This window comes from Hyalella azteca, unplaced genomic scaffold (genome assembly GCF_000764305.2).
Source record: "Hyalella azteca isolate HAZT.00-mixed unplaced genomic scaffold, Hazt_2.0.2 contig578, whole genome shotgun sequence".
NCBI lineage: Eukaryota > Metazoa > Arthropoda > Malacostraca > Amphipoda > Hyalellidae > Hyalella > Hyalella azteca.
In genome coordinates, this window is record NW_025930923.1 from 51,142 (window position 1) to 69,537 (window position 18,396).

Consider the following 18,396-nt stretch of genomic DNA (forward strand, 5'->3'; position numbering starts at 1 on the left):
CTAGATACTGGAATGATTATAGAGATTAGTCATAAGCAAACATGAAGGTCATTTATAAATTAGGTGTTTGGTATATAACGTTCGAGTAATATTCCAAAATTAAATAAGAAATGAACCGAAGCTAAAATTTCGTAAATAAAATAGAATTATTTTATTCGAATCCATATGAAATTAGCTGGTAGTATTTCAGACCAGCAGGAGCCTAGGTCGCCTATTAGTATTTTTTTTCAATGTATATCAAATGGGTAGTAAGAGAAAAAATTAGATTAAATAAAAATGCGATGTGAATTCTTATCGCAATAATTGTGAAACTTATTTTAATTTTTTCATCTACATTTTTCGCGCACCGCAAAAAAACTGTTTGTTGTATTCCATTTCCACGTGAATAAATTGTTCAAACAATGCTATTAAGTTGTATAAAGTGCGCTTTTGTGGCCCGTTTGATATGATTAATTAAAGTATTCACTTTGTTTGTAGAACAGGATTAGTCTTCAAATTTTTATAGATATATTCACCAGAGACAATTCTCACAAGAACACTCACCTGGTGCAGTCTCGATTATCACTGTGTATGTCTTCCACTTTCCAAATTTTTTTTTTGACTGTGCCCTGTCCGAAGTTCTGGTGATTCTGGTACTCTCTAGCACTGATGATCTGTTGCAAAAGTTGCATTATTACATTAAATTTAATTACTGGTTTATAAATGTTCCTCTAGGAAACATACAATATTGTTTTTTCGATATGAATAAAAAAGCATGAAAAATATAATTTGTACGCACCTCCTTCAGCGTCAACGGAGCACAAACAGGATAATTTTCTATTAATTTATTGATGGTTTGCGTGAGAATAGCAGCCGCTTGCTGGACTTCAGACGCGCCGATGCTCGTTGGTGATGACGACTGACAAGCGCAGTAATGCCATGGAATTCCAATAGACTCACACGTTCTGTTCGTTGGAATTTCTAAGAATAAACTCTGGCCCAGCCCATAAGGTGTTTTAAGGTTTAATGAGGTATTATAAGCCCCGTGTAAAATGTCGAGAAGAGTGCAGTGGATGTCGTAGTTGTTAGTCAAGCGGCGTTGGTTGACCAACAAGTTGCGCCATGTTTCTGGAAACTCATCTTTAAACCACGGTGGAAAAAGTAATGTTGCGAAAGGTAACCTTTCCTCCAACGCACCTAGGTAAGTAGATCGTATATCACCAAATCTAAGGCCGTGGTCACTGAAGAAGAGGAGAATAGTATTGTTGCGATGTGATGATTGTGTAAATTGTTTCAGAAACCGAAGAGTTGGATAGTCCAATGGAGCGGCCTCGCGATTGCTGTCATGCGTATATGTGGCACTCCAAAAATATCCAAACACAGGTACCTTGTCTGATAAATTATTCAACGCTCTTAAAATTTGTTCGTAAACTACCTCTGTCGTGGACTGAAGTCCATAACAGTAGTGGTTATTATTTGCTTTGGGATTACCGATCTCTTTCTCTGAGAGCAACATATATGGACGAGCGTAGAAATCCGCTGGTGGTTGAACAAACCCGATTTTGTTGAAGTGAAAGAGTCCCATACTGGGGGCGTCCTCAGCATAAACCGTTGCGTAACCTCGAGCGGAAAAGTTTTTCCAAATTAGAGGACAACTGTCGTGGTTACTTTTTTGTTTCTTGTAGCACTCCAATTTGAAACGCATGAGGTCTTCTGCTCGATTACCCATGATGACAGGTGAGATGTTCACATCCGTATTGTCAGCTACTTTGTTGTAGCCCATGAAGTCCATAGAGCTGGGATCATCTGACAAAAATTTAAACGTTTCTGGCAAGAATCTTCGTATGTTCTGACGAGAAGTTGAATCGACTCCCATTAGGATGAAGTTGAGAGGAAGTGTTTCATGAGACTTTATACGTTCCTACAAGAAGAAGGCAATGTGTTAAATTCAAATTAACTCGATGCATGGTTCAGATTAATCTACCCCAAAATGAACCATGTATAAAAATTCTCAAACGAGGTACATGTACAAGTGTCCCCAAATTCGAACTTGTAAATTCAAAATTTGAATGTGGATTTCGATCTTGTGGTCCCTCGCTACTTTGCGCTTCTTAATTTGCGGTGTTTTTGTTTCTCTATTGGATTGTTCGAAGAAAAAAGACACCAAATACTCTACGCTTCACATTTCGCGGTCTCGTTAAATCACGAATTTTTTGAAAAAATTCATCAAAAGCTGTGGACCTATGGCGGAAACGTTGCGTGTACGCTATTAATGGTCAAGACTAATGGTCAAGGAATACACACTCCATTTAAACCCACGTTTATGTTTATGACCAACTAACTAGCATCAAAGTAATGAAGACAATATTACTTGAAAAACACTCACTTGTTTAGCTGTGCAAATACTCATCAGAGTGCGCCACAAGAGTCAATATAAACGAATCAACGGTTGGCCACAATTAATAGGATAAAGTGAAAAACCGTAAAATAAATAACACCAAGTGTTTGAGAATTGATTTTTAGAGAATTTGATCTTTTCACAGTGCGCATTCAAAAATGAACGAAAATATCTAGAAGAACTGGAGTGGTTCTTCAGTGAATGCTATAAAGAGATGTGTTTTTGCCTGATAAGTCAAACTATTGACCCCATAATATCCTGGAGTTTGGAATTAACTCACCATGTGTCTTGCAATTTTATCTCGTATCTTGTCCTCGTGGAAGAAGTAGTGAACATTCTTATAAAATGGTCCGGACTTGGATTCGTTTCTTGAGCAGACAACCAGAGCGCCGTCGGTTGCGACTTCTTTGGAAGCCCCGTTGCAGATCGCATAGCACTCGCTTGTTCTGCGCGATAAGGAAAAACAATTTTGGTCTAGATTACTCGAATTTGTGTTGATGAATCATGGATAGATTATTCAATAATTCTATGCCCTGAAGGGTATTTATATGATATTGTTTAAGCTTTACCGAATTACAATTAAGTTTTATTGGAGAGTAAATTTTTGTTGTGTTAGTAGTGCTGTCAGCTTCGATTAGGCCATGTATTTTTTCTGTAGTTGATTTTTAACCACTTCACTACTCCGCCGACTATGACCAGAATTTTCACATCTTGTTGCGGGTCGCGGGTCTAGAAGAACCAAATCGCTGCTCTAATCTTGATGATCTCGACCAAATAATATTATTGATACTATCAAGTCCTCATTTTCGAAACAGGTTTTCACTGCCAACCAAGTTCATAATTACAATTTGCCCTCCATATAGGCAAAAAAATACTTTAATAAACAAGACGAATCCATTTCACATCATTCTTACGTGTATTTGTTGTCGCAGCTCTCATCAAAATTGGTTAGATTTTGTGACACCCTTGTGACCTCATGGACACAGCAGGCCAGCGAGTCCAAGCTCACATTGTAGTGTTGTAATAACTTGGGGTCATCATTGATTTTGATTCTGAATCCTTCAGTATACGTGAAAGGACTCAATTTGTCTGAATTGCAATCCATCTGAGATCAAGGATGGAAAAAATTAGATAGTTCTTGCGTCCAAATAAAAATAAGTTTAAGCTAGGTTCCCTATATCGCCGAGATTGAGGTATGCAGTCGTTCGTCCTCAAATTTGCTATGCTGTCTCGCAAAACATTCCACCAGCAGGATTGGATAGCCTTCACATTTTCTGCTTATAATTTGTCTAAGCTTGAATTTTATTTATTTATTTATTTTTCTTTTTTTGTTTTGGGCAGTTGGCTGAACTTCAAGCACAGAGCCAATACAAACATAGAACAGATGATTTACATGTTGCCCGATTACTATGGCGTTATCTTTTGAAACAGTCGAACCCGAAACTAAATTGTGTAAGGGTTTTGTTGTTAGGTTGCACCATACTAATTGCACTAACTGTTTGCAGCACACTAACCTCTAAAGGTTCTCCGATGAACTTCTTAATGCTGGCATCAAAAGGGTCATACTCGAGCATTCTGCATGCAGGAGTATCGATGAGATAACCTAAGCGCTTCAAATCTGCAGGGACGAAAAATGATCAACTGTTATTCTTATTGTTATTTCATAAGATTCATTGCGATCGAGAATATCTGACAATAATTAATATTTCTAGAGTAGAATTGTACGCCCCGTATATGTGCGCCCCTCGCACATGTACTCAGAGCTCACAGGTATCAACCAAATTTTTAAATGACTAAACCTTTGTAGTAAAATACATGTAAGCAGATCAGCGAACAATAATTGTTATCGAGAATAGTAATTTCAAATTGCAATTTAATTTTATTTTCTCCCTTTTTTAAGTGCACAAAAACTTGATTCAGGGCACTGGACAGTGAAATGAAGCAAGAGGATTCCCAGCCTAAAATTACTATTGAACTTAACCTATGATGCCAATGTTGTTAACGGGCATTCATAGAATATAATATTTAAACTTATAGAAATGATGGTGCACGTAAATACATGTTTAATGCAAAGAGACGAGAAACTTGCCGTGAATGGCATTAGGCATGCTCATATGGGAACGATGAAATATATTTAAACGAGAAAACCCTAAGCCAATAATATGAGAAACACATGTCTAAAAAATTGGCGAACAATGACGATACCATGCGAAAACTGAAGCCTGCAAAAAGAATAAAACAAATTCACAGCACAATCGCAAAATACAGACGTGAAGGTCAGAGCCAGAAACTTCTTTCTAATTAAGTGATTTCAAACTATACTAAATGATTCAAGGCTGTCAGATAGGCCATTACCCGGTTAAATTGCCGATTTGGGCATTTTTAATTGTGTTCACCGGCAAAGGCCTATATGATGGCTTTGAACTTATTATATTTTTAATGTTTAATAAACCCACAAATAAAATTGTTGTATCGAAAATTTTGTTTGACGTTGATTTTATGAAAATTTGTTTTTCCGCTATGAAAAAAGGAAAGAAAATAAAAAATTTTGTTGATAAAAATTGTTTTTCCGCTATGTTGTTTTTCTGCTCCATTCAGTTCAGGGCTTTGTTTGTGAATCGTAATTTTATATGAAAAATCTAAACCAAACACAGCTCGCACTACGATCATTGAATTCAAAAATTGACTAAAAATCTTATTTTATTTCAAACAAAGAACAAATTTTGGTCTCGGTTCGTTGATTTCCAGTTAAATCAATTTTATTTATTGCTGAATAGTTATGGAATGTTTATATATTTCTGGACATTGACTGAATAAGTTGTATTTACTGATGTATTTAGGTACATGCAAATAAAGCTCTTTTTCGGCTAAACGTGCAAATCATGTCGTACAAACCTCTATGAATGATGATGCTGTTATAATTTAGTATGTTTATTGGCTGTAAAAATGTATTGGTAATTTAGTCTATGTTTAAATACGTTGATCTGGTTGTTTCCAGTTTCAATTTTAAAGCTCCGCGGGTAAGTGCTGCTAGTTTCTATTTATTGAGTGCGCGTAGACAAATGCATCCTTCATTTAAATCAAATGTGCGTAAATAGCGTGTATAAAGGTTGGCATGCTGAGAGACCTGCGATGGTGTAGGCGACCGTTGATGTGATTGGTTGGTTGGTTGTCGCGTTGATTTGGTTGGTGAACCGTCGATGCTCTTTCGTTTTTGCAGAAGCTGAAACTATCCAGAGTTAATTAAAAATAAATGTCAACATAGAAAAATATCAAGATAAAGCAATGGTTATAAAGCAGTTACTCCCTGGGGATACTTATCTATTTTTGGGTAATTGTCGAGGCTGGTGTTTTAATTTAGTCATGTATATCAACTACAACAACATGTGTGCACATGATAGAAGTAACATGCCGCTGTAGTGGCTTGAAAAATTAAGTAAAATTGGAAAAAATGTAAGAACCACTGGAAATTTTCAGAGTTGTGAGATCTTCTATTCTAGAGGTCATATAAACGTATAAGAAGTTAGTATTTGAGAAATGCTTGTTTAAACCTCCACACACTATCGACTCTGACATTCAAAATATTTTGCCGTCATGGTGAAAACCTTTGCAAAAATACCAACATTCAGCTACGTTCTTTGTCTTATTTTCAGATGCAAAGTCAAAGCTTAATTCGGATACGAATATTGGTATTAGCTCGCTGCTACTACAACTCATTTGCCATGAATAATAAATGAGGCAATCGTACGCATGTCATGTCCATTGATTTTCTAAGATATGAACGCGCATCTGGTACGCAATTTGAAATACGTTATCTCTCACTGACATCAGGAATCCATCATAAAATGACACGACATCTAAACTCGTCATGAAACCAGTCTTAGTAAATCCCCAAGAAACAGAAAAAAGTCGTAAATCATCGTATAATAAGACAAAAGTGCGTGATTATATTATTAAACGGTAAAATATCATACCCAACATAAAATGGCATGAAGAAGAATAGTTCCATTATAAAACGGCAAGACCTTTTAGATCCATTATNCGTGTCATAAGTCCATTATAAGAATGGCAATACATCGCAAATCGATCAATACTGGCAATGACTTTGTGTCGTAAATCGTGTGATAATGTACATTGTGTGTCTGATTGGATGATAGTTTATGTTGTGCCGTCAATCGTATGATGATACACTCGATGTGTTGAATTCATCGTGGGTCTCGTGCACTCGTTTGAGCCTATGACAAGTTTGCTAAAATACATATAAGCTTTAAATCGTTTAATTCCAGTTCATAGTTCGCTATTTCCAATCTTAAAAAAATTTAAATGAACTGCAGAGAATTGCTATTGAGACTAAGCAGAATATTAAGAGCAGCATTATTCACAAAGGAAAAAATAAATATATAAAAAAAAAATTTTTAAAAACCACGTTTTTCCGGTGGTTGCAAAACTAAAAAAAAATGAAATAAAGCAAATAAAAAAAAAACTTGAAAAAAACAGGTTTTCTTAACGGACAAAAAAGAATAACACTAACTCCTACATAACATTAAAGTTATGCAGAATGTGTAATGCAGTGTTGCTGCAAATTTCCCACTACTGTATGTCAGACTACGAAGTTTAAGTAGGACCGACTCTGACGTCGGTGTTGAATTGGTTATAGCCGTCAGATACTATGCCGATCCCGACTTGCGTCCTGGTTCCTCTCTTATAGTATTTTGACTCAGACGCCAGGGTGAGTTGCGTGCTATGGTGGTGAAATCTAGTTTGGAATACTTGATGGAATATCGTGATTTTTGTGTATATAACGACTTGTCATGCGTAGATATTTACTTTGTTTTCTGTTGTAGGATCGTGCGTTAATGTAGAATGTTATGTAAGAGTTAATGTTTTTTTTCCGTTAAGAAAACGTGGTTCTAACGGTTTTTTGTTTATTTGTTTTATTTCATTGTTTTTAGTTTTGTAACCACCAGAAAAACGTGTTTTTTTTTAAATGTTTTTTATATATTTCCTTATTTTCTACTTTATAGTTTAGAAATGTTAGCAATTCAAATCATTTTCCAGGGTTGGCAACTCTGCGATGTTCGACAAAAAAAAACTCGATTCCCAACCGTGAATTTTTATTTTTATTTTTTTTCATTTTTTGAATAAAAATTTTTTTAATTATTACTTATGATAATCAAATCTCGAATTTTTAGGCAGCATGAGCATGCATGCCAAATTTCAAGTTTTATGATCTTCAGAAGTGCTATAAATTAAGGTTTGAATTTTTGATGACAGACAGAGACGAAGCGAAGCTAAGAAAAACGTGGTAATAAAAATTGATTTCTAAAAATATTGTGTTCTTTGGTGATCCATAAAAGAGAAGACTATAAAAGCCTTGTATAATCTTAACATCGTGATTATAAATTCATTGCTTTTATTGATGCGGAAAGGTTTCACCAGTTGCCATGAACTGCATGGAGGTGCTGTCTTATTGCCACCTGGGCATGCAATGTTGCGTGCGGAGGCCCAATTTTAAAGGTTCACCATGGGAACCGAGCAAAATCAGAACAGCTTTCATAGAACTATGAATTGTGAGCGTCAAATACTATAATTATGAGTACAATTTTTCTTATTGAATCAAGATAAAGAAGATTTAGTGAAAACAATCGGTTTATAAACACGGGTTGTTCAATGGCGATATTGCTGAACAGTACCGGTACTCATTTCGTTCCTTCAGAGACCAGAATTACTAAGAGACATGTTTTTGTTGAGACTTTGACAGCAGCAACTATACATTATTTTATTCTTTTTTTATCAATCATGCAATGCTTTTGGTTCGATTAAAGAAAAATTATCAGTTTGAACGGTCACTCAACAGAAGGAACGTACATGTTCCCGCATTGCGACTGTATTGAACAAAATACGAATTAAATATCGTAAATATTCACTAATATATACTTCTGAACTTGACATTATAGCTGTGTAAATGTTGTTTTAAATTTATATCTGATAGCTTTGATGCCAAAGGCATCCATGTAGACCTTGTTTATTAACTAAATAAAATCGATAACGAAAGTTATGCTTGATTTTCGCTTATTGTGAATTTATTACCTATAATAAGTCAGCTGGTATTTTTGTGTGTTTATTGCATTTCTCGGCATCATGGATACAATCATCGCACTTCAATGGAATTCATGTAGGCCTTTTTGTATACTAAAATTTACATCCATTCCCAACAATTCACTTTGTGTTCATTGAAGTGCCTTTTTAAATTACCACTAATCATTTTTCATATATTTTTCTATAAAATTTTCATGCGTTTTCTGAACATTTTTCATACATTTTCAAACAATTTGTATCCAAATATCACAATTTTGCGAATCTTTCATTCGTTTATCATTATTTTCCATATATTTTTGGATTATTCTCTGAACATCCTCCCCGCATTGTTTTATAAGTTTTAGTACCTAATTATCCTTCCCTTTTAATCCCGCTCAATTTGGACCACGCATGTGATATTGGATTATTGAATTAAATATTGAGCCATCTCAAGCATTATCCATCCCAAGCAACGCTAGATTTAGTGGCCGGTATACATTTTAATCTCAAACAGCACTCTGATAGCATCAACGTACAGCATCAACATTTCAACATATGAGAGCACATAGGCAGCATCAACGTACAGCATCAACATTTCAACATATGAGAGCTCATAGACAGCATCAACGTACAGCATCAACATTTCAATATATGAGAGCACATAGACAGCATCAGCATTTCAACATATGAGAGCACTCGATCAAACATTATCAACAGACAATTCAACATTTTAACATCAGACCGTTTTAACATCAGAACATTTGAACATCAAAATTTCCACATCAGATACCATTTAGGATTTGCGACGAGAATTGCAGGAAATAAATTTCTCAGGAAGATAAGAAATATAATTTGACCGAAAACATTATTACTTTTTACTTACTCAAGAAATCGGTGGGTTCCCAGTAGCGCTCCACTGCCAACCAATACATCAGTGAAACACAAGCTAAACTAATGAGAACTAATAAAACATTTTTCATGTGCTTCATGTCGACAGCATCGAATGAACTGATTACTTCGTCACAAAATAATTATAATACAATATACTTATCTTCTGAAGATGTAGGAATGTGTAAACTGGTTGTCACAGAATAAATGAAAAATCCAAAGCATTTTTAAAACTTCAAATACATTTTTTGTGCAGTTTGTGTGTGACCATATGATATTTACAGCACTTTATTTCCGTCGCCAATATAGAATGAATATATATTCCATGATTAGAATGTAATTGATTTCTGCGATCAATTTTAAACACTGATATCAAGTTGATGTAATGAAAATAAATACAAAGAAGTAGCCTCGCTCACATTTATCTACCCGCGGGGGTGGAAGAATCGCATGAGACTGAAGGCTAACAGAGCCGCGAGGCGTTCAAACTTATCAACTGCTCATCAAGTAGTGATGAACTTTTGATGAACAAGAGCCGTGCGTGTCTACGGACTTGCCCTATTATCTATACCCAGCATGACAACTAACTTTAAATGATCTGCTATTGATCTCGGTACACACTTAGCAGATTCGATTAATTATAGACAACCTTTCCATCGCTCTCTTCAACATCTTGAAAGGCGCTTCATTAAACTTCGAGTCACCGAATAGAGTTGAAAAAAATTTATTCTGCTGAAGTGTTATAGTAAGACGTGTGAATCGATGTATAGGGCAACGTGGGGCAGCGCGCCCCCCACTTTTTTTAAACTCAAATTTGGATGAAGTTTTAATTGATACGAGGCAGTTCTTTGTTTTGTTTAAAGGTAAAAATAATGAGGAATGTATGATGTGAATTAGACGCCTATAGAGTTATTCAATTCTTAATGAAGCACTATTTTGTAAAAAGTGTCAAAATGGGCCCATTGCCCCACCCCTGGGGCAATGGGCCCATGGGCTTGGGGCAAGGCGCCCACCCTTGGTTCCTTTACCACAATTGCATATTTTTCGTTTAAAAATGATAAAACAACACTTTACAGTTAAAAATAAGAAAAATTTAATAAAAAATATGACATTCATTCATTTATTAACAACTCAAAAAATCATATACATAACTTGAAAAAATATGCTCTTGGCTTAAAAAATCTATCACTGACGTGAATAAAAATATTTCATTGACATAACAATATATATCCTTGACTTGAAAAAGATATTGCGATAAAAAATTCGTCCTTAACATGAAAAAATGTATCCTTGACTAGAAAAAATATATTTAGTTGATCAGAAAAAAAAACTTTGTTCCAGTTTCGTCCATAATCCAGATATTATGTGCAGAGAATTCGTACCTAATCGTGATTTCAGCCAACACCATAAAAACTCATCAACTTTTGGCTCATTAAAGGCGCTTCATTAAACTTCGAATCACCGAATAGAGTTGAAAAAAATTAATTCTGCTGAAGTTGCTATAGTTGCGACAGGCCTATCCAGGCCTATTCTTTAATGCCGAAGATACTATACTATACTTTACTACTATACTATAGTAAGACGTGTGAATCGACGTATATTAGCATTTCTTGCATCTACTGAATCTGCATGGCCGGTGTAAATTCTTATGGAGTCTGAGCAGGGTGGCCCAGTTGATAAAGTTCAGAGTACCAAGATTGGAGCAGAGAGGCGCTGGTTCGATCCCAGGCTCTGTGCGTGCGACAGTTTCTGGTCAGAATCGGCGATGAGGCCGGGCGGTTAAGCACAGCAGAATTCTAGCAATGAGTTGCGAGTTCGAGCCCGCAAAAATGCTATGAATGTTCTGCGATGTTAAGAATCGGCGACAGGCCTACGGCCTAATAAACGCTGAAACCGTTATTAAAATTATTTATTATGGCCGGTGTAAATTCTTTATGGCCGGTCTAAATTCTGACCGCGCAAGATCTGTTCGAGCTCTCCCGATCAACACCAGCAGTTGGGTAATTAATTAAAGTCAGCCTCAATTAGAGGAGGAAAAGCATGCTTTATACCCAAATTATCGACTTAAATTTACATGGTCAGTAATCTATTATAAAAGTTATATCTTGCGTCCTTCTATAGGATGAAATCAATTCAAAACTGTACAAGACACCAAATGCGATGCAGATATAGTTCCATAACTGGTAAACTTAGCAGTTAAGAAAAAAAATTGCCTAATAGACAAGTGCGATTTTAAGAAATAGCCATTGCTAATGCATAAAATTTCAAAGTTGAATATAACCAAATTAACGTGAGGTTTAAAGGAAAGCAAATTTTCTCGTTTGAGCATAACTTCCAGGCCTTCTGCAAAATCTTCCAGGCCTTCAACAGGCCATGGGCCTATTTTTTCAGTGCCTACACATCTATTCTATTCACTTAATGAAGTGAGATATTTAGTTCCCATGATGTAATGGTCAAAATAGTTGAAATATTTAAATCTTTACCGGTAACTAACCTGCAGACGGGAGCATCTATTTCCATGTGCAATAACAAAGTTAAACTGACGCAATAATTTTCAACTTCTAATCCTATTTCTAACTTAATGCCGGCAATCAGAGGCCAGTGGGGTCGCGGCTTTACTTTCACGGTTTCTGGGGATCTTTCCCCAGCGAAGTTGGAGTCGTAAGCTGCCAAAGAGCAGATTTACCAAATTACATAATTCACAGTTCGTTCTGCTCGTCCCCGTGGAACGTGGTTTTCTTAAGTGTCCGTTGTACTACCATTTTGACTACGTACAGATGCTGAAGATGGGAGTTCACCGCCAGCGGACCCCCTACTAGCCTTGCTCGGTGGTTCGTCTCCTGTGGCGCAAGGGGGACTCGCCCGGGGCCAGCAGCTGTTGGCCCCTGGAGCGGCAAAGGATCCACCAGGGGGCGGGGGGCAACGTGGGATCAAGCCGCAAGGGGAGATGCCCAACACCCCCCCTCCCGCTCACAACAGAGGAAGATGGGACTAGCCGCCCCGGACCCCTCTTTAAAAACTTTCAAGGCGAGGGCCCCTCGGGGGCCCGCATCAGTGCCTAGTGGAATGTGCAGAGATTGTCTATGAGAGAGCATAATAGGAGGCGTTTGAGGAGAGTGATAGAGAAGATTGTGAGGAAAGGGTGAGAGATTATTTTGTTGAGTGAAATAAGTGTGGATGATGAGGGTGTGTTGTGGCTGGGAGAGGATAAGGAAAGAGTGGTGGTGGTACATGGGAAGAAGTCGGCTGTGGTTTTGAGGGGTGAGGCTTTAGAGGTTTGGGTGGGAGAGGGACAGAAGAGATGGTTTGAGGAGAGAGTGACTGCTGTGGTGTTGGGAGGTCTGCGTCTGGTATCGGTTCATGAGCCTGTGAGGAGAACGAATGATGACTGTATGGAGAGGTACAGAAGAGTGGTTGAGAATCAAGTTGCGTGTGGTGGAAGTGAGAAATTGATTATAGGGGGATATTTCAACTCGAATGTGGGGAGAGGGAATGAAAGTGAAGTGGCATGTGGAAAGTATGGCATTGGAAATATGAATGAGGCAGGAAGGGATCTGATTGATTGGTGTGGGGAGCATAAGTTGGAGTATGTGAATAGCTACATGAGGTAGAAAAGGAGAGGGACGTGGTTTAATGTGAGGTATGGTAGATGGTACGAGTTGGATGGTTTTGTGATGAGGAAGAGTGAAAGGAGTGAAAGGAGGTGGATGGTAAGAAAGATGAGGACGGATGGAGAATACGAGTTGTCGGACCACAAGCCAGTAGTGATGACTGTGAGAGCAAAGGGGAGAAGATGGAGAGTGCCAGGAGGGAATACGAGAAGAGTGCCAAGGATAAAGTGGGAGGTGTTGAAAGAATGGGAGAACATGCAAGGAGGAATACAAGGTGGTCGAATGATATGATGACTGAGGCAAATGAGAGAATAAATGAAGGTAATAAATGGAAGGTGCTTGCGGAGGTGATGACTTAGGCGGCGAAACAAGTATGTGGAGTATGTAAGAAGGGGGTTCAGAATCCCTGGACAATTGGGTATGAAGATGAGTTAAATGCGTTGAATGAGAGAGTGAGTGCGGCGGTGCGCTTGAGAAATGAAACGGTGCAACTGGTGGGGAATAGGATAAGGCTGAGGCAGAGGAGAGATGGCAGACTGATGGAGAGGCTGGAGAGAGAGGTGGCTGGAGCGAGAGAGGAGGTGAAGCAGGCGAGGAGAGCTTTGCGAAGACGGTTGTGGCGGCTTGAACGAGAGTGGTGGGAGAATAAGATTAGGGAATGTGAGGAAGCGTGTGCGACAGGCAGAGTGGGAGACATGTACAAGTGTTTGAGGAAGATTGGCACGAGGGGATGCAAGGCGGGAACGAGTGCTAATATATGTGTGAATGACTTTAAGGAACATTTTGAACGAGTAACGTGCGAGAGGTATGAAGAGGAGCCGAGAGTGATAGAATGGGCGGTAAATGGTGCGACTGACCTGCGAGAGTGTGAAAGAGCGAAAGAGGCAAATGATCGACTGAATGAAGTGCCTGAAAGAGAAGAGATTGTTGCGGCTATGAAAGATATGAAATGAGGATTGGATATATGAAGTGGATATATGAAGTGAAATGATATATAGTGGATATGAAGTGAGGATTTGATATATTAAGTGGGCGGATGAAGGAGTGAGAGACAGAGTGATTGAGCTGGTGAGAGAAATGTTTATGAAGAGAGCGGATGCTTCGGATGAATCTTTGAAAGTAGGCGTTATGATTCCGTTATACAAGAAGGGTGATAGGAATGACTTAATAACTATAGGGGGTATGTCTGTTGAGTATGGGGAGCAGAAGACTTGCGAGGGTGATAGCAAAGAGAGTGGCACGATGGGCTGAGTATTTGGGGTTGTTGGATGAGGAACAGGCAGGTTTTCGAAAGGGTAGGTCGACAGCGTATGTGGTGCAAATGATGGTTCGTATGCAAGAGGACGTGGTTGATTTGAAGAGAGAATGGAACTAAATGAGAATGGGGGCATGAATGAAGAGGAGTGGCCTGTGGCGAGACTGCTGGATTTGAGAAAAGCGTATCCGAGAGTGAACAAACAAACCGGGTTTGTGGAGGTTGCTTGAGAGGTATGGAATGAAAGGGAAATGTCTGGATACGATTGTGGATTTGCACGAGTCGACTGTTTACAAGGTGAGAGGGAAGGAGGGAGTGAGTGAAAGCTGGGTGCCTGAGCGAGGTCTGCGAGAGGGGTGCTCCACGTCACCCATCTTGTTTAATGTGTACCATCAGGCGGTTATGAGGCAAGCGGAGGTGGCGAGAAGAAGCGGGGGTGAAGAGGTTGGGGTGACGTGAAGATGGGTGCCAGGAGGTTCGTTTGCTGGAGAGACTGCATGGGAGAAGGGGAGTAGTGAGTGTGTGAGAGTGAGAGTGTCCATGGCTTTGTTTGCGGATGACACTACGATTGTGGGTGTGAAGAGTGAGATTGAGAATGGAGTGAGAGCAGTGAAAGAAGTGATGAATCAGTGGGAGGAACGAAACAATGAGGAGAAAGAGGAGGTGCTTGAGTTTGGGACGGAAGAGCTAGGGGGTGAAATCAGAGTACTTGGGAGCTGGGTGAGTTCGGAAGTGGATGTGAATAACATACTACATACTTCAAAATAAAATCGATTAAATTGACCCGGAATGTTAACAATACAAGAATTCCAAGAATCCAGTTATTTATTTTGATTTGAGAAAACGCCAAGCAAAAATCCCAAGCTTGTCAGACGCTGGCTTGAGTTTGTATTTCTGGCTGAGATCGTTCCTCCCAGTGGCCGAGTCGAGCTCAGCACAGACGAATACAACTGAAGAATGCAAATAATTGGAGGCTTGGCGCTTAGTGAGGCGAGTAACTGCTACAAAACTAGTAGATCTATGCTAGGTGATGGTGATGCAGTGAGGCGTGAGGCTAGGTGATGCTGACACGCTGTGAGGCGTGAGGCTAGGTGATGGTGACACGCAGTGAGGCGGGAGGCTAGGTGATGGTGACACGCAGTGAGGCGTGAGGCTAGATGATGGTGACACGCAGTGAGGCGTGAGGCTAGGTGATGGTGACACGCAGTGAGGCGTGAGGCTAGGTGATGGTGACACGCAGTGAGGCGTGAGGCTAGGTGATGGTGACACGCTGTAAAACTTGGGACTTACTTGGGAACGCCGGTTAACTAATAAAATAATTTCATTGAAATCTCCACAAATCCAATCAATATCTTCAGACTACACATTTTATAATACATTTTATCACGGCAGATATGCTATGAGTCGATTTAATGTCATGATGACGAAATTTTAATGGGAAATTTAGCCAATTTCTATTGCTTAAACCTTTAATATTAGCCTGTTTACGATTTATTGTATTATTATTATTTTTATCGCAGCTATTTGCGCTCTTAAGAACGCTCAAAACAAGTAAAAATATTCATGAAAATACCTTGCTGTCAACCGAGCTGGGCCTATATTTTCAAAAAAAGTTAAGAGATCGTAAGTTCATCAGCCAATCATTGACGGCCTATCAAGCAAAATTCACCAATCATATAGACAAGAAAATAGAGCGTAAGTACTTACGTTCACTTAGCGAGTTTTGAAAGTATGGTCCCTGATTACCATTGAGTTTATTCCGTAACGGACATCATGAGGAGCTCATCTCTAACCCAACTCACAATCCTCCAATAACTCAAACTAGCTGTTCCGGCCCAAATCTTCGTAATGTGAGCTATGAAAGAGAATTGCCTTATATGCGTTAATAAAAGAATACCCAACTTAGACATGCAACATGGTACAATATTTTTAAAACGCGCGAGTGTTCGAGCATTTGTTTACGCGTGTTGTCATATAAAGAACACATGACGCTGCCATTTGACACTCGTAAGGGGCATAGGAGTCCTTATTAACAATTTAACGTTCCTGCACGCCTGCTTAGATTCTTATCCTTTGGTGCATAAAGAATATTAGATGAACTTTTTTGATCGTGAACAGCAGAAGAATTAATGACACGCCGTTGCATGTTAATGTTATATGAAATAATATGGGATAATCGAGATAAATCCCGATGGTTGATTAAAGGAAAACTGATAAATAGATTTTCAGTTACATTTAAAATTTGCATGTTGCAATTTTTCAAGTTAATTGTATGGGGCTTGCGAATAAAATCTTCAAAAAATAAAAAATACTGTTCATTCTAATTAATAAAAATAGGAAAGTAAAGTTTTGGTTTGATATCAGGGAATTTATAAATTTTTTGCAATTTCTCTTGGAAGTCGGCCGCTGTATGTGGTCACATCATACAAAAATATAACTCAGTACTCACGGCAGTGAGTGACAGAGCGCATTTTCTCGTCGACGAAAACGTGAAGTCACGGACGGACAGACGGACATGGCGAGCTCAATAGCGCTTTTTTACATAAATGAGAAAATGCGTTAAAAAGGGTTGCATCTTTTTATACAACAGAAAACCACAGGTGATTGTTAGTTTGCGCCACGAGATCAATCTGAAACCCACATGTTTGATTACAAACTTAAAAACCTTCATGATTTGACTCTGAATATTTGACTGGGAATATTAAATATGCAAATGACAATTGAACATACAGTTCTCATTCTGTGTGATTTAAATCTTTTATATATATAGCAGTTCAACTTAGAAAGTTTCTCGGGATGATGACTGGACAGAAAATTTATGCTCAGTGGGAAAATTGTGAGGCGTTATGCAACTAAGAGGAAAATTCTGAATAAAAATTTGAAGTTTGATTTTAAAATTAGAAAATCTGAATTTATTATGAAAAGGCAGAAAATGCGAGTTCAATTTTCTTTCTGAAATGGGGTTTTGAATGGTTCCTTAATTTTAATCAATACGCATTAGCTTCATCATCATTTGCAGAATTTGTGACAGAAGGATCAAAAACTTATAGTGATCATCGAGCTCGAACAACACCGAACAAACCGGCTAGTTTCAAATATACACATCATTTTCAATTTCTCATCACTATTTTCACTATCATTCTCACAATTCCCAAACCCCCCCGCGTAATTAGTTAATTGCTATTACAGGTTAAGTTATTAAAAAGTTTTCCAGTCTCTACCGTACTTCAACTGCTTTGTTGGACCTGATTAATTAAATATTTTGGACCTGACTAATTAAGCAATAACACTCGATTTGTTAATTGATATTCAGCATTTGAAGCTTCACTGCCTTGCCCTTTCAAAACTTATGCTCGCTTCGTTTGAAGATCTCAAAGAATTATACTGTCCTCGCTTATTAGAAGGAGCTTCTGATTATACATGAAAGAAGTTGGGTGACGTCTTGCTTGCATATGTTAGTCAGATGATCAAGAGATGATATTTGAATATTTGGTCTTACCCCACCTCACTTCAATCATGAAATAGTATTCAGTAAAAGTCACAATATACAAGAGGACTTATATAAACGCGACTGTTTAATCTGAAGATCAGACTGCGGCAAATGTTCAAAGACATCAACGCAGGCAATATTTCTCTCGACAGTGTGTATAGAATTAAATTACAGGGCCTTGATAACAATTATTAAGATATGGAATAAATGGTCTACAGGGTATCTGAGTTGGTCAGTTTCCCTGGATGCAATTAATTGATAGAAGATCTCATAGCTCTGAACCTTGGCTGTCAGAAATTGTACAAGAATAAATGTTAAATTGTCAATAAATCATTTATTATTGTAAATAAACTTTTATCATTAATTCACAAAATGGTACCGTCACAGGCCATGGAGGCTCCGTTGGCAGGCGGGTCATCTGCCTGCATGAGAGCTGCGATGATGACTGTAGGTAACTACAGAACCTCTTACTTTATTCGTTGTTCAATTTATGTTCCATGCTAGGATTTTTTTAAATCAAGTAGCTGAAAAATATAAAATTTGACATTACATCGCGAAATAAAATTTCATTACATCGTAAACTTGAAGTACGAAACATTGAAGACTGAATATTTTCTTACAGCAATTTTCACCATACCTGACAATCAAGGCTGATTCACCCCACGGTGCCCTTGGAGTACAAGTGGATGCTGTGGAA

At 38.2% G+C, this 18,396-nt stretch overlaps 1 protein-coding gene across 1 annotated transcript; it reads right to left on the bottom strand.

The window, feature by feature from the left end:
• On the bottom strand, window positions 1-4,485 carry LOC108668517. The gene is made up of 7 exons (XM_047880394.1): window positions 4,467-4,485; window positions 3,892-3,995; window positions 3,292-3,482; window positions 2,658-2,823; window positions 779-1,900; window positions 544-653; window positions 1-7 (listed from the first exon to the last, which is right to left on the bottom strand). The coding sequence occupies exons 1-7, from the start codon at window positions 4,483-4,485 to the stop codon at window positions 1-3; spliced, it is 1,719 nt and encodes a 572-aa protein (XP_047736350.1).
• Window positions 4,486-18,396: the final 13,911 nt, after the last annotated feature.

Coding starts and splice junctions, on each gene's coding strand:
- LOC108668517 (XM_047880394.1), bottom strand. Junction 3,483..3,891: donor TCATCGGAGAACCTTTAGAG/GTTAGTGTGCTG, acceptor CCTTGATCTCAG/ATGGATTGCAATTCAGACAA. Junction 2,824..3,291: donor AGCTGCGACAACAAATACAC/GTAAGAATGATG, acceptor CTTATCGCGCAG/AACAAGCGAGTGCTATGCGA.